General features: G+C 44.7%; 2 protein-coding genes across 2 annotated transcripts in view; one reads left to right on the forward strand and one right to left on the reverse strand.

Annotated features, from left to right (window-relative positions):
* Positions 1-792: 792 nt before the first annotated feature.
* Positions 793-2,074, forward strand: nr0b1 (nuclear receptor subfamily 0, group B, member 1; the record flags this gene model as incomplete). Its single annotated transcript, XM_079276382.1, has 2 exons — positions 793-1,450; positions 1,833-2,074. The coding sequence occupies 2 exons, from the start codon at positions 793-795 to the stop codon at positions 2,072-2,074; spliced, it is 900 nt and encodes a 299-aa protein (XP_079132508.1).
* Positions 2,075-9,698: 7,624 nt separating this feature from the next.
* Positions 9,699-25,367, reverse strand: part of il1rapl1a (interleukin 1 receptor accessory protein-like 1a) — a 142,693-nt gene continuing 127,024 nt past the window's right edge. The window contains exons 7-11 of the mRNA XM_079276787.1: positions 22,151-22,283; positions 17,937-18,082; positions 15,479-15,625; positions 13,092-13,262; positions 9,699-10,473 (exon numbers count right to left, since the gene is read on the reverse strand). Of these exons, the coding sequence (XP_079132913.1) occupies positions 9,752-10,473; positions 13,092-13,262; positions 15,479-15,625; positions 17,937-18,082; positions 22,151-22,283 (1,319 nt within the window). The 3' untranslated portion in view covers positions 9,699-9,751. The remainder of the gene's footprint in view (positions 10,474-13,091; positions 13,263-15,478; positions 15,626-17,936; positions 18,083-22,150; positions 22,284-25,367) is intronic.

Raw genomic sequence — 25,367 nt, forward strand, 5'->3', positions numbered from 1 at the left:
TCATGACATCATAATTCACCAGCTCCTGTTTTCATGGTTAAATCAATATCAGTGTGTCCGAGTCAAGGTTGGAGGCTGGCCTTCGCAGCTCAGTTCTTCCTACTTCTTTCTCATAGAAAATCATATAAATTGTCCCTAAAATAATTAAGCCTTCAGATCCGTCGCTGGCCTATATTTTTTACCGGCTTCTGCCTGATAAACAGCACTGCCAGAGACTCAAGGCAATGCCAAGAATAGAACTGGGCTCTGATTCCTTGTCTGTCTCTGCCTCTCCCTTCATCTCTCACAATTAATAACAACATAACCTGTTCAATACACCATGCCTGCTGACCGCTGCTTTATTTGACCTTTAATGTTTCCGGACACATGGTGCCATCAGGCGGAGTCCCATATTGTGCTTTTACCTTGTGAAACTTTCACATGTGAGCAAAATAGATATTAAATTGTCTTTTCTTGCAAAAATATCATTGTTCTTTTTTATAGCCTAGTGCTGTGTTGAATATTTGAGAGCCCTGGAAAGTGTGTGTTTATAAGTGTGTGTGTGTGTGTGTGTGTGTGTGAGAGAGCGAGAGAGGAAGAAGAGGAGGTGGAAAAATAGGAGGTGGCTGAGTCTGGGGAGGGCGGAATACGCAGAGAGTGAACAGGCTCTCAAAGCGCGAGGACAGACAGGAGCTAATATAAACGTGCTCGGGGCTATCGGGTTCTAGGAAAACAGCGCTACTTCTGTCACTGACCTCCGGCGCTTCAAAGAGACGGCGGGACGCACTGAGCTCCGGCCCATGTAGAGCGGCCATGGCCGCGCTGGAGGGCTGCCGCTGTCGGGGTGCGAGCGGTCGAAGCAACAACAGCATCCTCTACAGCATTTTGAAGAGCGACAGCCTTACGAGCGCCGAGGAGCAACATCAACATCAACATCAACATCCCCAACAACAAACATTGCAACACTTGCTGCACAAGACCTCCTCCTTCTCCTCCTCCTCCGCCGCCGCCGCCTCGCCGCAGGAGCTCCGGCAGCAGGCTTGCTCCTGCGGCTCCACGCGGCGCCGGGGCGTCCTCCGCTCCCCGCAGGTGACGTGTAAAGCCGCCTCCGCGGTCCTGGTGAAGACGCTGCGGTTCGTGAAGAATGTCCCCTGCTTTCGCGAGCTGCCGGAGGACGACCAGCTGACGCTGATCCGGAGCTGCTGGGCGCCTCTGCTCGTGCTGGGACTCGCGCAGGACCGGGTGGACTTTGACACCACGGAGACCGTGGAGCCCAGCATGCTGCAGCGCATCCTCACGGGTTTACCGGACAGGCAGAGCGAGGTGCCGGCGGCCGGCCAGAGCAGGGGGGCCGCCGGGGTCTCTGTCGTGGATATCGACGCTATCAGAGCCTTCCTGGAGAAGTGCTGGAGTGTAGATATCAGTACGAAGGAGTATGCGTATCTGAAAGGAGCCGTGCTGTTCAACCCAGGTAGGTCATACATGTGCGTCAAAGTTATTGTACTCAGGTGTCATAAAGCGGACTATTTAGCCTGTCGAGCTCCTCTCAGGCTGGGTTTAGTACAGGCAATCCATATTAGCTTTTATTGATATGCTTATTTAAAAAAAAAAAAGAGTTAATTTGGATATTAAGTTAGCCAAGTGAAGTAGCGTATTACGTGACAACCATGTGTTTTAACAGCAGCATTATTATCATTAGAATACGCCGTTAATCCTCCTACAATGTTACCGAGTCACAAACTTCCTGACTGCTCTCGTATACAGCATGTATGGAAACCATACTGAACTTTCCCCCCCCCCTCACTCATCTCACGTTCCTCTCCTCCACCACGTCGTGTTCGTCTTCTCCGCAGACGTGGAGGGTCTGCGCTGTCTCCACTACATCCAGTCTCTGCGGCGGGAGGCGCACCAGGCTCTGAACGAGCACGTCAGGCTGATCCACCGCGAGGACACGACGCGGTTCACCAAACTGCTCATAGCGCTGTCCATGCTGAGGGCCATCAGCCCGCCGGTGGTCGCGCAGCTCTTCTTCAGACCCGTTATAGGGACCGTCAGCATCGAGGAGGTGCTCATGGAGATGTTCTACGGCAAGTAGGTCAATTCAGATAGACTGGCAGATGAAGAGGATATTCGGGACTACATTTAGAACTATGTCGGAGATCTTCAAGGACTGTGAAATGACAAACATGTGTGTGTGTGTGTGTGTGTGTGTGTGTGTGTGTGTGTGTGTGTGTGTGTGTGTGTGTGTGTGTGTGTGTGTGTGTGTGTGTGTGTGTGTGTGTGTGTGTGTGTGTGTGTGTGTGTGTGTGAGAGAAAGGAAGACAGTGTGTTGAAGGCAAGACATGTTATATTAGAGGAAAAAGCTGCTGGAATTCATAACTTAATTGTTTTTATACAAACTATTTTTCTATAATAAAAAAACGGAACTTTTGTTTACTGTCGTCTCTCTCTCTCTTTCTCTGTGTGTGTGTGTGATATCAGCTCTGTCATCACCGACACACTTTTCACTGAGACAAGTGTGTCCTGGACAGAATCTAAAGAGGGAGATAATATGTCGCAGTACGTAAGCAATGATGCCTACTGTGTACTTGGAAATCTGCCGTCACCTTAGAGTCTGAGTCACACTCAACGCCTGTTCACATTAGTTATTGATAAATGTTCATCATGTCAACTGCAGCTCAAGATGCCACTGCGGTAAAGACACTCACGCCGGCTGATCACTTGCCCGGCAGGTAAAGCGGAGAGTTTTAACAGTGGACCCGGTGACTTCTAAATACTGGTGAAATGCCATGTCAGACCACCAGAGTGCAACAGCACACCACACATGCGTCAGCCTCCCCATCCACCAACACACACACTGAAAAAGTGCCCCAGGTAATGTTCCAACTGTCTCTCCACCTCTGACTGTTACAGGGTGGAATTTTGTGGATGCGAGCCCCCGGCAGAAAGTCTAGAGGAAAGATGGAGGACTGGCTCGCTCTGAGAAAAAAGAGAAAAAGCATCTCGAGACTACATAAAAAAAGGCAAAGACAGATACTGTAGGCGTATGGCGTCAACATACAGCATTAGGATCCATTAATTCTGTAGAGATGAAACGCTGTACAACAACGGGGCAAAGCTTTCCTGCTGCTACAGTATCACCAAATTATTTGATGAGTCCCTGGGCCCCTGATTACCGCTTCCAGCTTCTAGCCTACTTAGTCACTGTTCAAAGGCCAGATGGTCTGTGTACCTGCGCTCAGTCCCTGCAGTTTTGGCCCACTTTGACAGAATAATCTGTCCAGAAGGTTTTTTAACACTTTGGATTTTACTTTAACCCAAGCTAATGAAAAGGAAGTGAAAATGAGTTTGAAAAGAGACAGACATACATCCCCGTATCAGTCAGACATATACAAGACCATCAGATGACCTCATGTTTATGGGTCAAAATAAGAAGCGTTGGCGTCGTTACTGTGCAACAGAATATGGAAACTGACTGCGTGTGCGAGTAGAGGAGTTCAACAGTGCAGGGCGGGAGGTGGAATATTGTGCAGAAGTCACAAAGCAGGAGAGTTTCAGCAAGCAGCGGCCTCATTAAACTCACCTTTGATGTGGAGGGAAACGGACGGATGGGATGAAAGGCATCATCAGCCACATTCCCGTGTGTGATGGAGGTGTTTGGCAGGTTTCATTGAGTAAAGCTTGTCAAAGATCTCCACATTCATCGGCGCCTCACATTCATTATGAAGTCATCTTATCTGCTATAGCGAGAGCATCTGCTGTTCGGCGGTAGCGACAAAGGAAGAAATAAATTGAAATATTAAAAAAAAAAGTAGGAGACAAATGGATTTTCAAATATCAGTCTCAACAACAACTCAATGAAAAGATGTTTACATGAGCAGTCGGGGTTTTATGTGTGCCTCAAAGTAGCAATGGTGCCTCTATGGTGTTTTTTTAGATTAAATATTCAGCACAGAATAACCACATGCACTCAAAATGAAATGGCACTGTGAAGGAAGGACTTCACGACATTAATAAGATGAGAACATGAGATGCTCTGAAGATATTCTTATTTCAAGGGATGGAACTATGTGGGCCACTAGAATATTATATTATAGTTCAAAAATAGGCCTATACTCTGAGTTTAGTGTCAGCAGGGTGGGCAAAGGAAAACGTGTGTTATGATGAGGTTTTATTATAGGCGATACGGAAAAATCAAATGTCACGATATCGATATTGCGACGATATTGGTTGACAATTGGTGCTTTTACAAAAATATTTACACACAACTCAGTCTCATGGCAGTTTGTGGACATGGACACAATTTTTCTTCTTTTTTTTGTGGCTCACCACGACTATCAAACTAATGTGTTTCAAATGGAAGTAGCCTCTCTTTCATGCTTGCACCAAGGTTCATTTTTCTGTCAGTAGAAACAACAAAATGCAAGAAGACTAACATTAGGTTTAGGCAACAAAACCACTTTGTTTGATTGGGCACGGTTGGGCTTAAAATGTCAACTGAGGCAGGCAACAAAACAAATGCTGTAGGTTTAGGCAACAAAACCACTTATTCTGGTTTATCAACATTTGGGACACATGGTCTCGAACACCATTCACCTACTCACTATCAGTGGTCTTTGTCAATATTTGATACTACATCACTGCCTCTGACCGTTGCACGTTGATGCGTTTAATTTGTGTGTCCACCATTAAAAAAAAGATCCGAATTGACTTTCCATTGACATTGTGACACTTTTATGATTATCTCACTGCCGTGAGACTCGGATGTTACGCAATAAGATTCTTGATGAATAATCATCAGTAATGTTGATATAATAATGACTCAGTGGGTAAAGGCAAATAACATGACAGACTGTTAGGTTCAGAAAATGACATCACATTACTGTGATGCAGCCTTTAAAACCAGAAAAAGACAATACTTAAACCATATTGCGATACCCAAAATCAACCCTATGTCGAAAACCAACATATATTCCTGTACAGAGGGCGCATTTTCAATGCAACATTCAATCAGCCTCTCTGTCGCGAGGCGCTCCTCAAAGTTTTTCAAACATGTGGAGCTGAGAGGCTCTGCAGGTGCACAGTGAACGCAGACATCGCACTTTTCGCATTTACCGTTTCGTTCTGAAGAGTGAAGCCAAGGCGGAAGTGTCTTAAATGTGCGTTATCTCTACTGGCCAGCAGGGGGCGACTCCTCTGGTCCAGGAGTCACATCGTATGGAAGTCTTTGAGAAAATGACTTCTCACTTGATTTATTACTTCGGTAAACATTGTAAAGTTTATGCTCTCAATCGTTTTTTGTTTTGTTTTAAGTCTTCTTCAACACAGCATGATGTTCATAAATGATGCTCCATTTTGAATCAAATAGAACATAAAGCGGAGTATGCTTTGGGGCGGGGCTACCTTGTGATTGACAGGTCGCTGTCACAATAGGGCTGTGCTAGAATATTGATGCAGCTGACTGTCGTGCACATTTTGTCCGCGATAGTGTGTCGATATTTCCATGCCTAGTATCGACATATATATCCTGTAGATGTCACTGGCTAGTTCCTGCTAAGCTAAGGCCCGTGACCTTTGGGTGCACGTTGGTTTCGAAAACAAATCAGGGAGTAATGACTTTGATGAAACAAGTGCCGTTTGCAAGCTTTGTCAAGCCACAGTAAAACATTCAGGATGTGACACGTGTATCGCGATACGTATCGTGAGGTGCTTGCCAATACACAGCCCCACTACCCAACCAGAGCCGTATATATGGCGTCTCTACGTCACTCCTCCGGCGTCCAAATATGATCACTTCTGTCAAGATGGTGATGTCAGGCTTGCCTCACGAGATGATAGGTAATTGCCTCACGAGATGATAGGTAATTGTCAAATGACTTGTTTTTGTCAAAATCGCTTCAATAACGAAATAAACAGGTTTTTTTTTAACAAACCAGTTGTGTAACATATCTGCTTGGAAATCCTCTGCTGTCACATATACCATCTTTAATCCTTAATATTTCTGTGTAAATGTAATATGTAATATGCCAGACCTTTTTTTTACGTCTTCAGCCCCGTGTACTGGTAACTTCACATTGCTATGAATTGTGGGTAATTCCCTTGGGGAAAAAGTCTGCAGAAATGCGGATTTACAGAAAGTGTTCATAAAGGGCTCAAAATGTCTGCGAGAGAGAGAGAGCCCTCAAAAACTCGAGGATTTGACAGTAACCCTAAACCCTCAGGGACTTTGTAGGAACGCGCCTCAAAGCCTGCGAGTGTGGAGATTGATATCGGGCCACACAATCTATGCAGTGAACCCAGTGAACCTAAAGTTCACGCAACACGTGGGTGCGTTTGATTTAGATCACTTGGCGTGTCCCCTGGGTGGTGCATTAAACCAGTGATTAATTAAGGTACAACCTTTTTTAACCTTAATCCACAATACACTATTTCTTTATTATACTGCATCGTTTTACTGTTCATTAACTGCTAAGTCTGGCACAGGTGCCCCCTCCACACACCTCCTGACACTGCCAGTGAAGGAACATGTTGTTTCCCCCCAGAGGGTCACCTCTGTGAAGCTCAGCTCTGCTCTCCTGCAACTGCAGACACCCCAGCAGCTTCTGATTTGACTCCTTTATTATGTATTCCAAGTAGTAGGGCCTACAAGTATTGAGAAAACAAAATGCATAAAAGTCAAATGACTGATTTACACAAAAAAAGATTTCCATAACAAGAGTAAATATAATTTGTTACTTGCCCCTCTGCTGATTTCTGTCTATCTCCTCTGGATGTTCCCTCTCGACAGGACCTATTTTCTCTCCAATTAAGTCCTTAATTGCTCTAGGTGATAAAGAGTCTGTTAATCGTGTCTCCGAATCAAACTCGAGCTGTCTGGTAGGAGGCTGCCAACACGCAACAGTCGCCATCTCTACTTGTGGTCGACAACATGTTGTGTGTGCTTGCTTGCGTGCATGCTTCCAACTGTTGGTTTCTGTATTAGGCCTCCAGTGGTTGTGGTTCACTTGTTTTCATTGATACAGTTATAGCTGTTTTTTTTTTTTGCGCTTGTATAGTCTGAAACCATCGGCGCTTTCCAGCCTTGTGCTCCCTGGCACCAACTAAAATGTCCTATAGCCTGTCTTTTATGGTGACACTCTGTCTTTCACTCACTTTCTCCTTTCCTCTCTCCCTGTCTTTTTTTTCCTCTGCCCCAGTTTCTCTTTTCTCTGTTCTCTCCTGGGGTTGACAGAGAATCAGTGAATCTGCTTTCTGTCTCTGTGTTTACCAGTGTTCTATCACAAACACCTCCTTGTAGGTAGTGTGAATCCCCAGGAGATGGCACTGCTTGGCAGCACTGCGCCACCATTGTGTTTAGCTTGCCCAGAAAAAGTCAGCTCCTTGGCTCTAAGCCAACATGTTTCTTTTATCAGCACTTTTCTTTTTTTAAAGCTTTATCTGACAGGAAAGATAGACAGGAACCGTGGGGAGAGAGCAAGGGGGATGTCCTATCGGGGAAATTGCCATTGCATGGTGAGGGTTGGAGACTACAAGGCCTCAGAGACGCCCTCTTCAAACTGTGACCTCCGTCATTACATGTCTACTTGTTGACCTTTCTCATTTGCACTCTGCATTGACATTCTGCTGGAAATGATAATGCTTGTCAGTGTTGTATGATGTAATGTGACAATCACTGGAGGTCAGGAACACAAAGAGTCCAAACATCTGGACAGTAGCTCCTCCCTACTCTTTCGTAAAGCCCTCATGACTCATCGTTTGCAAAAGCACATTTCACAATAGGTTTGTCTGGGGATTCTGAAACACTGTGGGGAATCATGAAGGGAGTTTTGTACTTTTTGTGAAAAGAAGGTGTTGATTTGATTAACTCATTTTGGTCTTCCATTGGAAACATGCCAACAAGGTTATAACCTGTCGTCATTTGCGTAGATAATCAGAATGTGCAGATGCACACACTGCTTTCTGGCTGTCTAGCACTACTTTAGTCTTGTAGTGTTGTCCACTGTAAGAGCAGCTGGCAGGTTTACTTTCTAACAGTATCTGGAGACGCTGATGCTTGTACATCTTCCCCGACAAACTCTGTTCCACTCATTACTCATAGAGCCATAGAGAGTGATGGACATGCCATGAATCGGACTATTAACGTGTGTTTGTGGGTGTGCAATCAGTACGTGAGGCAGAGGTTATAAATTTCTGCCAACATGTGGTCGAAGTCGGACACAAAAGAAAAACAGGAAATCAATGTTTTTAATGTGCAGTGAGAAAGTAAGGGCAACTGATTATGAATGTTTCTATAAAGATAGACATTTCTTCCAGAGTGAAAATCGTGTTTATATATTTATATAAATATCTATATTATATATCGAATACATATCTATTTGCTATGCATACTCAAAAATCACACCTTCAAATATATTTAAAAAGTCTGTCAAAACACAAATGTATTCTTTTCTTTCCTTAAACATGAACTATCCATATGAACCAAAGTAATTATCAGGATGGGAATAATATTGTTTTAAAAAAGCAAAACATTGAAAATGCTTTGCTTTTGAATCTAGAACAGTCGAGGAGATTTTTTTTTTCATGTGGGATTGAAAAGCCACCTTTAACCCCTTAAACAAACCAGGAACCACATTGCAAGTGTACAAAACCAGCAAAACACTGATACACAAATCCTCCTTTCTACGGTCGATGAAATGCAAATTAGTGTGACTTCTCAAGCAAACTCTTTTGTGTTACAAAAATAGAATTCTTTTTTAAAATAATCTACAGATTTCCTTTTAAGGTGAGGCATTTCACGATCACTCTAAAACAGCAAGGCTGTTTGTTTCAATAGAAAATATGAAGCTTTCGAGAGAGATCCGCCGGTCTATCTGATCGGAGCGGACTAGCGCTGCCCCCCAATCGCTCCCCCTTTTCAGTCCCGCAGGAAGGTCAATTTTTTTGCCAGCTCCTCCTTCTTTTTGCATATTCTATGATTTTTTAAAAGAGTTTCCTTTTACTAGATACACCTTTTACAGGCAAACAAAAAGAAGTTTCAGCTCCACGAAGCTCCTGAAATGTCCAGGCAATTCCAAAAAAGTGTTAAAAATGTTCTCTTAAACTACACAAAGATTCAAAAAACAAAGAAAAATAAAACACAACAGCGCAGGTACATGACTTACTGGCTTTCCAAAAACAAGCGCATTGAAATCAGAGTAGAAAACAAACTAAAAAGAGAAAACAATAAAAAATATACAACTCTGTGTCACAAGTTAAAGCAAAGTCCTACGGTAGAGAAGGCAACAAACATGGCGGAATAAAAGAAACGAAAGAACAAAACAGGAAAACACTGATGCTACAAATAAATTGAAACATATGTACAAGACCCTGTTTTCCTTTTGTTTGTGTGTATGCACATCTGTGTATGTATGTGTATGCACAATTGCCATAGAGTGTTGGTTCTTTAATGCGGAGTTCTCGCAAGTCCGTATCTCGCTTCCAGATGAAACAGTGTTTTCATCACGTCTCCTGTAGTTCCACAGAGAAAACATCCTCTGTAAACAGAGGCGCTGTCCACTTGAAAAAACAAAACAAAACAAGGGAAACTATGTCCGAAAAACCTGCTGTATCGCCATCACTTACTGCCAGTTCACAACGGTTGGAACCGAATGGATCCAAAACACTTACGCCGTAATCACGACCATAAACTGTGTTCCTAAGAGCCACCAGACTGAGCCTCGTCATGTCTGGCTCGGACTGATCCTCCCACAGCCGACGCTGAGCCTCTTCATCACTACCAGATGACACTGGAGATGCTGGTTTCTCTCGGCAGCAGGGGGAGCATGGCGTTGTTGGCGTGCGCCTCCTCCAGGCTGTGCTCTCGGCTCTTCCCGGGGGGCCTCTGTCCGTTCAGCAGTGTCAGTGGGATGTTGCAGTAGGTGTGCTGGTTCCCCAGAGAGGAGAGAGGTGGCAGGGTCCCTCCTGGGGGCAAGTCATACTCGTAGCTGCGGTAGTAGTGTTTCTGCCTCATGGTGGTGTGGTAGGTGTTGTGGAAAGTGGAGCGCAGCTCGGGGTGGGCGGTCGCCATGGCGGTGGAGGTGGCCGCTGCCATGGAGATGGCGGAGACGGTCTGCAGCTCTCCGAAGGGGCCCTGCTCGCTGACGTCCAGCGCCGGCTCGTGGGTGAGCATGGGCTCTGTGCGCCTGAACGGCATCTCGTACTGCAGCTGCTTCCAGAACTTGGAGTTGAGCTTGTTGCTCTTGGGGCCGCGCCACTTGATGACAGTGAGGGTCTTAATGGTATGCTTGAGAGCCTCCATCTCCTGGTAGTTCATGATGCCGCGCAACTCGGCGCACTCGATCAGGATGACTTTGATCTCGCCGGTCACCAGCATGTTGCGAAGCCGCGTCTCCAGCTCAAAGATGCTCCAGCCTCGCCGCACCACGTAGTTGGGTGTCATAACTATAATGAGGCGCTTGCTCTGGTCCACACAGCGTGCAACGTCCTCTATGTAGGCTGCAGGAAGCAACAGGAGAGAGAGAGAGAGAGAGAGAGAGAGAGAGAGAGAGAAAGATGCATAAGACATGGGAGCAGCAAAATAGCAGAGGAATGTACATTCAGTATGTTTTGAGCTAAAGATACGATTTAATGAGGACAGGACTGTGACACAAGGATGAACATACAGCATCAGACATAAAACACCAGACAATGACAGCTGGCTATTTTGCCGTCCCCCTCCAGTACCTGCTCAAATAACAGCTCACTTAGTCTGTGGCTGTGTGTGGAGAAAGACAAAGGGAAAATGTATGTGTGTGTGTGTGCACATCTAAAAGCCAGGTCTTTGCTCAGTTGAAGATGTCTTTTATTCTGGTGCAGTGTAAAGTATTATTCTGTGTATTGTAATCAATACTCTGGAGGGCAGACCCACAGACAACGCTAAGCGCTGCATTAAATGGCTCTCGATGGGGGGGGGGGGCATGATTGATAAAGCTGCACACAGTCTATAGGATTAGGCTGAGTCGCCGTCCTAGGAGGCAAGTAAATGACAGCAGCTGATAGAAGAGGAGAAGACTGAGGGCGAGTACCTCCAAAGAGTCGCGTTTCGTCCTGGTAATGCTCATTGGTGAGACCTAAACATAAACATTTTGACATTTAGGTCACAGGCAGAACACAGTACAAAGACACAGAAACATGCTCAACACAGTTGTGAAAAGCGGCCGCTTCTCCTCGCATTCATCTTTTTTTTTTAATTTCACATATGATTAATCATATACTATGTTTCCCTGATTGGACATTCATCTACAATGAGTTTTCTTGGCACTGATGCCGGCAGCAATCTTCTTTTGATTAAAGGAAAGAGGCGGCGGGGGCTCGGAGCCTTCACACATTTTCCCACTGATGTTTAATTCTATCTGGTCCAACTAGGACGTGTTTGCGTTTTATCTGTTCCACATGAAGCCTACAGTACAAACACACAGCGTTACTACTAACTAGAGCACACTGGGCATAGACGGACTACTAAGCAGAGTTAGCACGCATGAGAATTATGTTCAGACAGAATTTTCATGGATTTATTAATGCATGGATGAAAACCAGGGAGGATGATGAATTTGTTCAATATATCAGCTCCTGGTACACTCTGTATACCATATTCCCATGACTGTAGAACGCAATATGAGACTATGAGACTAGCCAGTGTGGAATACTAGGATGTTTTAACCAGAGAGATTAGAGAGGACACAGGAAAATTGGTCAACAGTATTTGATTTCCTTCTTCTCTTATTTGGAAATTTGGAATAATCATCGACGAATCATTTGTGAGTGTGAATGTACTCTGCTTGGATCTGCCCACAAAGCACAAAACATTGAAACACAAGACAGTGACAGTGAATAACAAAACAGACGGACCACACACAACAAACACTTTAGACCAATGAAGTTAACCAGTGAAGGACCATCAACCACAGCTCTAAACACCTATCCAGACTACTTATCCCTGGTTAACCCTTCCTAACACATCCACAATGCTAATTTATATCACACCAAAGGATCAACTCAGCATGGATCTCAAACTGTAGATCGATCTGTATGATTCAATGACCTGTCTGAAAGAGATTCTCCTCCAGACATTTCAGTCCTGTCATTCTTGACTCTTTCCATATCTGCCACAACCTCCAGAGAGCAGTGAGAGCGGCCTGGAGGTTGGAGTGGACGGCTTACCAGCTCTCCTTTGTCTGCAGTCCATGAACTGTCACAGCTGGCAATGTTTGGAGACACCGATGGTCTAGGGGAGTCCATACTCATTCTGTGCGATGACACAGCAGTTGTAGGAATCTTAAAGATCACGTTCTCCAGCCTCCTAGACATCATTAATTCTGCTCCTCCAACATCCAGACCTGTTTTCCAAGAATCTCCTTTTTTTCTCACAGGAGAACGCTTTGCCACTCACTTCCGACCTTCTCAGCCTCTGCATCCGTTCTCCAGGCATCGCCGACTCTATTTTAAATACACGTCCTTGTTGGCTTCCTGAGGCGCTCCCTATAATCCTTCTCTTCACCCCCAGTCAATCTGACCATTGCCATTTATACTTCTGACTCTCTGGCATTCACAATCTGGAGAAGTAAAACCAGCTGGGAGCTTCATCCGCCCTCCTGTCTCAGCTCATACGAGCCACTGACCAAATACATCAGTTCCAGGTATGCCACCAAAGCCTCACTTCAAGACTCTGTCTCACTGAAACAGGGAGAATGGCCACTAGATTCTTCGTTTTACACGCATTTTTACCAAGTCCTCCGCATTACTGGCATATCTTTACACTATTCCAGCATTGGTGCAGCTTCCACAGCAGCCAAACCGGACAAATCAGCTCAAACCAATCAAGTCCTCAGTTGCTGATCATCTCCTGCATTTCAGTCCGTTTAAGTCAGTTGACTCTTCTGCCAGCCTTCAATATATCCGTCCCATCATACAACTTCCTCCTCCACCTTCATCCTCTTCCTCACATAAATCCTCAACATCCAATACTTCTCTTCCCTCATTTTGTTGAACCTTTCCTTTTGTAAATGCACCTCACACTCCTATACAATTATGACGCATGGACATATGTGTGGAACCACGTATATATACAGACTTACTTCCTGTTGGGATGAGGTCTCGATCTGGGATGAAGAGTTTGTAGCCGTAATGTTTCTCCAGGACATCGGGGAGGATCTCCAGGGCAAAGCGCTCCTCCTCCCTGGTCTCCTGACTCCACTGGTCAGGGTCCACTTTGGTGTAGGACAGGTACGCATCGTAGTCTTTGTTTTCTGAAACACGGAGAGAAACGACAGGGAGCGGCTCATGAAGAAGGTGCATCCAAATGTATTGACATCCAGCTCAAAAAGGCACAATATCCCTGGAATCCTCGTGGCACAATGAAAAACGTGTGTACACACACACACACACACACAAGATGCGGAAAAGTACGAGGACACCTGAACAGTACACCCATATTTGATTACAACCATCTCATTCCAAATCCATGCAGGCATTGCAGCATTTCACATTTGCTTTTGCTCAACTTCAATTATAAAACCCGAAACACAAAACACTGTGCTACTCATTTTGGGATCAAAATCTCATTTGCATAGCAAACAAAATGAAAATGTCTGTATTAAATGAGTTATTAATGACACGGTTCGTTTATCAAAGCATCGCAACACTGTAATATATTTATTAATTACATTGAAAGCGTTGTTGCGTTGTAAAATAAACTATTATCAAATATTGAATGTGCTGTAGTAGTGTCAAAATAATGTAGGCTGGAGTCCGACTTCAAACCACAGTAAAACTTCAGCATACAAACTTTAAGACAAAATGATGATTGTGTTTGCACTTCATGTCATCAGTCACTAAACCAGTTCATATCGGTGTTTTTTGCAAAACGCTGGTATAACAGTCTCTGCTCTGCTGGGAGTGCTTTCCACAGAACCTAGATTCAGGCATTTGCTCCCATTCAGCCACTGAAGTATTTGTGAAGTCGATCACTGATGGGAATAACAAGTGATAAAGTTATAAAATGTCTCAAAGTTCCGGTTCGTCAAATTCACCATTTCTTCCTTGATCTCGCTCTTCTCTGGAACAGGAACAAATACTTCTCCAAACCATGCTTTAGCATCCATCATTGGAACAAAAGTGGCCAAGATAAAAAAAGAAAGAAGAAAAACAGCCACCCACCAAAATTACACAAGAGCATTTGGTCTGGGGTGTCCATATATCTTTGGCCATAGTGTATATGAACAATAAATTGGAGTAGATACAAAAATACCCAAATGAAGACTCAGGCAATATCCTATTCCCAACCTCAAAATGATTTCCCAGAAGACAGTGGGAAGAAACTAGACGATGGGAATAAAAGCCCTCCTTGTGACATGTTCAGTGAGTCCTAGTCATTATGCTCGGAAGAAACTGGATTGTGGGCCAGCCAGAAAGGGAAAAGGGGCTTTTTCACAAACTCTTTGAGGAGCACACGTAGCTTTGAAACTTACTGGAAAGGCCAGGGCTGCGCTCGACAGGATCCACACATCAAACGACGCCTTCAAATTAGCAACCAACCTCAAATGAACCACCTAGCAAACTTGGAAAAATCTAAAACCGCTTGTATCTGCGGTTCCCTGACGGTATGACTTAATCATGTGGAAGTTTTGAGTCAACAAAACAGCGTGTCATAGATAATTCAAGCCACTGTAGAAACAATCCAACCATTAAAAAACGAGTTCAGTCTTTCCGGAATTTTCCGAAAAAGAAAGCAGACAGAGTCAAAATACAAAGCGAAAACAAAAGGGAATATACCGGGACACAAACAGACAAATTGTTAACTGAAGCAAAAGTTAACTATAATCTGTAGAGAAAAGTTGCCCTCAAATTTCAGGCTGTGCGCGCTCCCTATTTGTCTCTCAGGGAAGGAGCTTCGAGAACTGCCCAGTCCCCATGTCCCACTATCTGGCCTTCGACAGCAGAGGGCGGGCATCATTCCATGACATATTGAGACTGATCTCTTTTTAAATGGGCAACAAATTGAAAATCTGTCTCCTCTCTTCCCTATGCAGGCAATGCACACACAATCTCTACACCAACAGTTGAGAGAGAGAGAGAGAGAGACAGGAAATGGGCTCCTGTCACTGAGATAGGAGAAGACATTTGTATCAACCAGGGAGTCTGTTATGGATAGAGGCTCTGACCACACACACACACACACACACACACACACACACACACACACACACACACACACGCACACACACACACACACACACACACACACACACACAATACATCTTATGCACATGGGTAAAGAAACGGGATCTATTCACATCCATGCAAACAAACCCACACAGGCACATCCACGGTCATCCATACTCGTGCAACATCGGAATTTGGAAAAGAAAGGCCTGGTGAAAAAAAAAGAAGGTAAGAGCAAATTGTACGTCTTCAGTCAGAAACAGAGCGAGGATTGGTTTGTGATGCTTTGTGCCGTCTTTACCTCCATCCACATCCTCGCTGCCAAAGTGCCTCCTGTAGAAAAGCATCAGCTCGATCTTGTGGCATTTGTAGAGGGAGATGAGGAAGATGAGCAGCAGCAGGATCACTCCCAGCCCTCCTGCCAGCTCCACGGTGTACATGAGCTCGGCTGAGGACGACACACGGACCAGAAGATATTTTAAATGGGGGAGACAATCATGGCGCGGAATAGGGAATACACATACCCCTTATGCATACACAAAAACAGGCAATTGAGGTCTTATTTCTGCAGCGGTATGGACTCACAGGTCATTTCTTTCTGCCCCGTTCCCCTGTTAAACTCACAGGATGAGGCACTTATAGGACACATTTACATTTGCTGGATAACCATCAGTATTTTCAGTGCAAAGCAGCATCACTCTTCAGGGGGAAGAGACGCGAGGCTCATAATGATTTTGGGAAGAATGAGAGGGCACAGTACTGGGAGACACATGGAGGGAAAAAACTAAAATAAGCCGGATGATGAGAAATTGAGTTCATTTCTTTAGAGCAGCGCAGCGATGACACAGCTCTGCACTTTGGCTGTAGTCCACAGTGGGACTTGTGACAATTCTGGACATGGGTGGGGGGATTTTCAAAACAAAAGGCTTCAGTCTACTCATCTCACTCACTCCCCTCTCCATCATACCTCTTCTTGCTTCTCCTACCCCCTCTTTTCTCTCCCATTCATTTCTCTTCTCTATTATCTCCTCTCCATCCCACCGTATAATAACATCTTTGCACCTGCTGCTGGCGGTAGTTTCGAGAAGGCATATAAGGGTATTTCCCCAAATGTCAAACTTGTCCTTTAACTTGTAAAGATAGATTATCTGTATCAGCCAGCACATTACCCTTGATGTTTTTTTTATTTTTAATGAACAACAACTACTATCTCAGAAAGACAGCGGTATTATTTTGGCCCAATTTCCTCAAAACTTTAATGCTTTTAACGAACAATCATTCACCACGACGTCCATTCTGCCTTCTCTCTTCCCATCTCTCTCCTCCTCCCGATGAAGAAGGGAAGGCAGCCCACAGAGACGTTCACATACCTGCTGCAGGGTTTATGAGTGATGCATTCTGGGAGGGGAAACATGAAATAAACATCAGAATAATGTGTGAGAAAGAGAGAGAGAGAGAGAGAGAGAGAGGAGTGGGAGAGAGAGCTTGACTTGAAGTCTTTCTTAGCATCCCTCTCCTTGGAAATGCTGCTTTGACAGGGAGAGTTAAATCAAGCTGTCTGGAATCTACAAATACCACTCAAAAGGAATTGGGCCATCTACAAAAGACGGTCACAGAGACAGAGATTAAAGCGGAGAGACAGACAGATAAAGACTGACAATGTAATTGTATGCTGAACTTATTGGCCTGTTGGGAAAAGCTGAGGACCAATTTGCTGTTTAAACAGCCATCAAATTACCTCTCTTTGCAGGCTGACAACCAGTGCGTGAAAAGAGCTTCAACAAGTCATGCTAGAGAGTCAAAATAGCTACAGAGCTGCTGGAGCACACATAGAGAGGGACGGCGCAACCAGCTGGAGCTGCTCAAGCACAGATAGGAAGAAGAAAAATGGACCAACAAAGGACAGACAAAAGGATGCTGTTGAAAACAGTGCTGTAAGGTCATCTCAAAGAATCGGTTGGGTTTATATTCCGTGAACAGCTGAAAGCTTTAAACCTGATTCGTTGGCTGCTTGGGGACAGCAAATAAGCTGTAAAACAGAGCACCGTTATACCGTACCATGACCGTATAAAGCAGATATGGCAAGCATTGCTCACTTACAGATCTCTCAGATACAGAGCAACATTAGCGTTCATTTGGGTTTGTGTCTTGGGCCACCAGTCCAATATCTTCTCTCCTTTTACCTCTGTGTGGTCTCCACCAAGTCTTGAGCAAAATATCTGGTTCTAACTTTGTCTGTCTGGTATGTGGTGCTGGGCAGGTAGTGTACCGTGGGTTTATTGAAGCTTCTACCACTGAAAACAATCAGCTGAAAGACGCTAAAACGTTCGGCAGAGTGGAGGGAAACTGCAGTCAGGTGCAAACGCTTTGTGGGTTTGTTGCTAGTGAACCCTTTCACATGATTACAATAGAAATACTGATTCGTGCTGCATTAACCCCTTTAACTTCAATGAAGCAGCGACTTCTGCGCAGCCAAGTTTTGTTCACAACACACAGAACTTTATTCTGAAGATACTAAATATGTAAGGCTGACATTTGGGGGAATTTGTTTGAAATAATGCAAAAGACATCTCGAAAACGGAGCAGCAAGGGTTTGAATACTTCATTCATCATATAGCTTTCATGAATATGTATGATAGTGTCAGAAAGGAAGGGATTAGGTGCATTTTTCAAACCTTAAAGCCACTTTCAAGGAAATGAAATGAAAAAACTGGATGTTGAGGGGTTAACACTCTTCAAGGCTTCAGTGGGAAACTTACCCCGTCTGAAGAGCTGGATGGTAGCTTGGCGACGGCCGTTGCCATTTTCCACATAACAGGAATAATTCCCCAGGTCCTCCTCCTCCAAGGAGTCAATGGTCAAGGAAATGGCCACTTCCTGCTCGCCAAGATGCTCCTTGACGATCCTGCAAGACAAACACAAAAACGAACTGAGCACTTCATCTCTGCAGCAGTCATTTTGGAAATGAGAGGAGGCTTTCTGTGCTAATGTACAAGAACATGTAATCAGTGCAAAGGGATGTGATGGCGTGAACGTGTCGGGGCGAAAAGAGTTGTGATCCAGAGTGCAGCGATCCCAGAAATGCCCGTGAGCAGCGTGTTTCTGTACAACTCTATCGTGATGAAGAGCCTTTTGTGTTACTGTAAGTACTTTCAGGTACGTTCATCTCTTCTCTCTGCACTCAAAACATATGAGAAATGAAAATCAATAAGGGCTCTCCCTCGGCGTATGCGGGGGGGGATGGGTTGGTGGGGGAGAATCAAATAATGGCGATCAGAAGAAAATCTTTTCATAGCGGCTGCCATGGTAACAGAGAGAAAGTAATATTCCATAAAGTAAATGAGTGTCCCCCGCTGGGCTGGTTGAGCCTGATGGAGGAGAGAATGGGGAGATAATGCTCCCTCATACCGTGGATACACTACTTAGCCCACCTTTGCAGCACCCTCAACACAAATTACACATTGGAGGAAACAATGTGTAAATGAGAAAGAGATCTCCTCCGTGTGTGTGTGTCTCGACTGTATTAATACGGGCTGTGTTGAGAAGGCGGAGTGGGATGAGGAAAGTGTGTGTGTGTGTGAGTGTGTGCTTGAGTGTGTAGGGGTGTAATGACTCTCAAGCTTCTCTCTTCTCTCTCGCCTTCCAGCCGATAAACTGCACATAAGGACGGCTTGTTGGGGAGATTTGGCATCAGTAATTGAAAGTGTATCATGGGCTTTGCGTGGAGAGTGCTGATGATATTTGTATTTTCAGCTGAGTTTGTTGTGCAATGGGGTTCGGGGGGCCTGGGGTGCTGGGAGAAGTAGGCACAGGGAATAATTCACGTCTCTCCAGGGAGTGGTGGGCACTTTGAAGCATCCAGTTTCACATTATCACATTATTCGAGGCAACGGAGCTCGCTGCCATACAACCTGATGGATAATGACCACCGCTGTTCAACCGGAGTCTCAAAAGGCGACGATGAGGGACCCTAAAGTTCGAGCGGATGGACAACAAGGTCCAGGTGATGCGCACCGATAGGGATGGGAGGTGAATGACAGCCCATGACACACTTACAGTACAAACAGCTGGACTGGAAGAGCGAAACTGAACGATGCTTCACGATGCAAGATGTTCCTACAGTGGTGAATCAGATGGACTAAGATGCTCAATTGTAAAACTCTTCAAATACGTTTCCTCGGGTGATTGAGCTTATCGGTATTAAGTTAGCCAAATGAGTAAATTGTGAACACATTTTCAACTATGGCCGCTGCAGGCACTTTTTCCCTCCAGTATTTTCTCTCCCTTCCTCACGAGCAAATCCTCTGCGTTTGCAACTTATTCGTTCCTTTTGCATGCGATTTCAGGTACAACTGCAAAACAACAACCAACTGAATTGGGTCAACAACAATATCGATCACCTTCTTTATTATGCTGAGCCAGATTTGCTCTGCTAATTTATTAATCTCTGCATGCTATACTAATGTGCAGTCATCCGTGCTGTGATAACAACAATAAGCCCTGTCCCAGTGGGGCAAATGAGAATTTATGGGCTCGGGCGACCGTAGAAATGAACTGCTCTGAATCAATAGGCTCGGAGTTGGGTCAATAAATGCCTGCAGAAACTCTGTGCCTGTGGTATAAGCGCTCGTCTCTTAGCTCAAGCCTGGCTACTGATACATTAGTAATAAAGCTAAAGTGTGTGGGTGCCAGCCTGATGACCCTTAGAAAGTCGCCCAATGGATCATCCGAAAAGGTAGACAGCTTGGCTGCAGGGTAAGCACACGTTTGCTCATGTTCAGTATCTCCTATCCCTTCTCTCCATCGCTCCCTGTCTTTGCCCCTTGTCCTTAGACTTTGTGGAAGCAAAAAACACAGGGCACAGGCTGGATGTGGAAAAGCTCAGGGTGGCAGCATCAGCAACAGAGCGTGGATGATCAAATACATTATTGATCCGCTGCATGAGATATCGGGATGATTTATTAAAAAGATAACTCCTCAGCCAGTGAGCGGGGGTAATCCTGGTGTCAGGGACTAAACAGAGGAAGAGAGAGATAAGACAGACAAGAGAGCGGCGTTGGGGGTTTAACATGAGATTTCTTTCTGTTGCATGTTCATATCAGTGCACAAGCAAACTCCCTATCACGGATGTGTCTTCTTTACTTTCCTGCTAAGTGACTTCTACCATATTTCTTCCTCTTTCCATTCCTTTACTGTCGGCTCCCTCTCCCTTCCCCTCCCCCTCAGCTCCCCGCAGCCCATCTGCAAGCCGCTATAGGTGGGTGCAGCGAGGGAGATGGCGATAGTGGCGGCGGTGTGAAAAATGGCAGTTGTTAACCATCTGACAGGGCTGTCTCCCCAGAGCTGCAGCCTCTCCAAACAGCCCTAATGGGAAACATGCACATTGACCAGGGAATGGACTTCTTTAAATGTGTTACAACACTAGGAGGGGGAAAAAAACATGGAAATGGGCTTGTTTTAAATGTCTTAGGGCTCTGAAAGTCAGGCTTGTTGGGCCAATTGTACAATCTTAAATTTAAAGGAGACAGCAAGAGAGGGCAAGTTGGAGAAACTGCTTTTTGTGAGGTGTGTTTCTCACTCAACATATTCATCCTATGGGTGCAAAATGTTTCTGAACACACGTATGTGGGAAATGAGCGTCCTCTTCTGCAGCTCATAAAAAATAAAAATTGGCCATGGAAAGAAATGGTTAGACAGAGAGAGAAAAAAACAATTGGTTCCCATGAACCAACTTAAATGGAGACAAAATATAACAATATAATTCACAATATAATTCACATGAAAACTTCCCAGATTTATTGTCAAAACTCCAGACGACCTTTTCCTCTCAAGAGAAAAAACAAATCAAACCCTGCAGTAAGATAACTGCATGCCATATGGCAATGGATGATTTCCTCTATGACGGGTTTATGTTTGTTTCAGCAAATATCTGTGTTTTCGTGACATGTATTGCCCCCATTAATAATATTTAATACAATACTACCATTTCCCAAGTTGAATTCACACAACATATTTTATCTTCTGGAAATGGAGGGACAGCAAGAGAAGCAAACCATCAGCCTGAAACTTAACCACCACCTGCATTCATGTTTCATATTTATATGATGTTGTCAGAACTGGTAATGCAGCTGCACACAATGAATAGTTTGAAAACTCTGTTTGTTATGGAACTCGAGGACGCCCCAAAGTCCCCGAGTGGAGTCAGATGCAGAACAACAAAGTTTGAACGCAAGAAACAACAACAAATAAATCACAGTTTTCTTTTCCCAATGTACAGGTCTGCGGTTTTTGTTTTTTTTATCTTGTGGCCTGACTTTTCAACAGCATAGCTGGTAAATACAATGAGGCATGGGACAAATTATCAACATGAAACTGCAATACAATACACAGGCACCAGAATTGTAGTGTATGTATATGTAAGGGTACAGTATAAAGCCATATTCAGGCCACAATGTTCAGAATTCTGAGCTTGTACTCATTGTTTTCTGTCTGAAAAATGCACTTTATAATGCGGTTAATAAATAGTATTACTGTCGCAGCTCAAATTCCCATTCCGGGGATGTGCGTTCCCTCTTCACTTCAATAGATTATCTTGCTTTGTGTGTGATGTACGCAGTCATATTGTTACTGGGCACAGTGCAGCATATCACAAGCTATCCTGTTTCCACCTGCCTGCCAGTGCATTTCCACCCCGACAAAAAAGAAAATGAATGAATAATTACTTAAAACATGATTTTAAGTATCTGTGTGATGTTCACACCATAGCAAAATAAATGGAAACCAGCAGCTGCGTGGAAAGCGGCAAATAAATCTCTGGAAAATGGTTGGTTTAGTGTACGCAATTTGGAGTTAATGAGCTAAAACATGCAAAAACCATCAGTGTCGTGCATTTTCCAGTGAATGTATCTACATCTGCTATTAATTCCTCATTAGCGCCATGTCCCGTGGAATCAATTCCAGCAGTGTTCCTTACTTGATGTCGCTTTCCTGGATTCTCTCTTCGTCCAAGTCCTCTATGAACTTCTCTCCCTTCATCCAGTAGATGAGCGGGCTGACCTCACCGCTGTAGCCGAAAAACGCCCGGCAAGTCAGGTTCAAAGCACTTCCTGCAAAGACAGGAGACAACGTGGTGTCATGCTTGATTGTCCTGTAAGGCTTGGGAGTGATGTGATATTGACGATATTGTACCACACGTCTGCTCCTTCAAAGTCAGGGACATCAACAGAAGCAGTCATTTGGCTGTTGCGTTGACAATTCTTTGTACATATACCGCAAAATTCATGTCAAAAAGTGGTTGCATGAGAGAATATGTAAGTTGAACACTCAATGTCTTCCCTTTTCTCCTTCAAGGGGAAACATGTCAGAAAAAGCTTTGATTTGCGCATGCCAATAGCACACACGTACTGTACACTGATCTGAAAGTAAACAGTAATGAACACACGAGGGCACTCAAGAGCTTCCTGCAACCCCCCCTTGAGACCGCGAGTCCATGAGAGAAAATAAGGCAAAAGGAAGCGAGAGGAGGCTGACAGTTATTATTTTATTTAGAGCCGCTGCTGGGTATGAAGACAAGTCAGGAGTCAACAACTGCAGTTTGCTGTGAGTCGATATGTGGAAGAAGAAGTGATTGTCACTGAGGTGCCGACGTTGTCTTTGTTTTGTGAATTGATGGAGTATCTCTTTGGGTCAACAGAGAGGGTCAAGTATCCAGGCAGGAAAGCAAAGGTGATACTTCATGCACCACTTACACATTGTTAGAGAGATTGGACATTCAAACCTGTCAATGAGCTGGTGGAAAGGGAATTATATGGAGCACTTCAGTATCCATGGACTATGCATGTATTATGGCAGGTGAACATAAAGATAGAGCACTGTTGGCATATTCCAGCCTATGTTTATTTTGCATTCCTCTGAAGTGGCATTCTCAAAAAGGCGCAGCAATCACATGCTGATGCCTCTCGGGGAACCACACAGCAACATGTCAACAACACACAGATGAGGGGGGCTCATCATGCAGCACGTACTGTAAAACTGTGCGGTTTGAGGACGCTCTCCTGGTGGGAGAGCCAATGCTGTGTCTGGCTCCGAGGCATGTGATTTGGGAAGCGCTGGGAGAAAGGCATGACGGGGATGGGGCTGAAGGAGACGCTTCGCCCTGTTTCACAGCAGGAGTTATGAGCAGGAGTGCAAGTTAAACTGTACTGGTATGGGGCATGTATTCATTAATCCTGCTTAGCATGTGACAGCACCATGGACAGCTCCCGACAGTCAAGAGCAGGGAATAGAAGGTAAACTATAGCACTTAAGTACAGCCCCAAAAATAACTATGTTTGAGTGAGCTCGACTGCATTACATTTTACTTTTGAGGATGATCACAGAGTCCCCTCCACTCCGCTAACAACTCTGCTCCTTTCTCTCACATGCCCTAGCTGTGACCGGAGGAACACATGTCTTCAGAGCAAAACTGGCAAGGTTCCTTTTGAAAGAGTGTTTGTGTTTGAACTAAGGACATGTATCCGCCACGCCCCCCCTGCCCTCGAGCCGGACGCAGCTTCAAAAGATTCCAGTAGGTCACTCTCAGCACAAGGAAAGTTTTAAGGCGAGCAGGGAAGGAGGACACCCAGGAATGAACCGACGGTATTGTCTGTGAGGAGCAGTGGCTGACATTTTCAAAGTTCAACAGCCACTCTTAGCTTGGTATTTGTGCACAGCCGGGCCTTACAAAGGCTACACGCTGTACCTACAAAATAGGAACCTCCTTTGTGCCTTTGTACATTACACACACACATGCACAGGTTGTGGTGCAGCGGCACTTAACTGTATCGTCATACTTATTGGTTTGTGTAGCAAACATGCAAAGTAACCATACTGTGCAAAGTACATACTATGTGTCTCTTTGTGTGAGACAGATTCAGCATTTCCCTTTCCCCCCTGTTTATAAATCTCCCCCCATGCTGTTAGTTTATCCCGCAGATCAATTGCAAACTAGGAATGTCATGCTGCCGGCAGCCGCTGCCTGGAGAGGAAGTCTCCACTGAGCTCCCTGGGAATCACAGGAGATTGTTGAAGGCCTCATGCTGTCTTATTCTAATCCAAGTGCAGCACTCCCCAAAACTCCCTCACAGACACTTTTGTTGTTGGTCTTCCACCACAACAAACCCCAGTGGGCGGTGTTACACCTGCATTGGTAGCTGTTTTGGAGTTACATCATCAGCAGATGGAGTATGTTGCCATGGATTTGTTTCACCCCCCCCCCCCCCACACACACACACATTATATAGTTCCATTGACTATTCACAAAACAAAGACCATGTAAGCCATTCAAGATGTTCTTTTGTTAACAGCAAGTCTTTGACAGTGATAGAATATTATACATTGGATAAATGGAGGGCAGGGTTGACTGCTACTCCACATACATCTTTATTATGAACAGTATATCCAATCACGTCCTCCGCCTGTGTTAAACACACCTTCACCTCCCTCTGGAGCCCTCTCTTTATTCCAGGAACACTTCAGTGTACAGTTGTAAACAACACTTAAGTTATTTGACATAACACCGATACATTTACAGCGTGCGACTACAGCTGCAGTTTAAATCGGCAAGCTCGAGAGCAATTGAACGTCTGCGTTTGCATTGCTGTTGAGGAAGACGCACAGAAATGAGCCATGACGGATATTTGGCGTGACTCTGTCACTAGCCCCTGGGCCAGCAAACTGCTATGATGTCAAGTTGGTTGAAGTTTGAGCAGATGGTGGGAAAGGATATTAACCAGGACCGGAACAATGAGGTGAATAAGTCCTCACACTATCAAGTTAAAGAGGAGGAGGAGCAGCTTTTTAAAATCGGTTCTCTCCTGCTGTCAAACCCCACAGCAGTATCATTGATATTACTATAATTATGATCGAGCATTGTTCCAGAGCAGTTTGTAACCCATGCTAACTCACAGCAACGGTGTTGACTTGAACTGATCTTGAGGGTGAATAACATGGCAACATACACAGACAGACCCCAGACCAGGCAGACTGTAATCAGTCCTAATGATGTGAGCGTGTGTGCATGTGGAGGAGTTAAGGGGCGCAGGCATCAAACAGAAGAAACACATGCGCGTCTAAAAACCTGGGTAATTAAAGTGCTTATTGGCTGATTTTAAAAGAGGAGTACAGTAAGTTTCAGATAAAAGCATCACGGC

This window comes from Melanostigma gelatinosum, assembly GCF_949748355.1.
Source record: "Melanostigma gelatinosum genome assembly, chromosome: 10".
NCBI lineage: Eukaryota > Metazoa > Chordata > Actinopteri > Perciformes > Zoarcidae > Melanostigma > Melanostigma gelatinosum.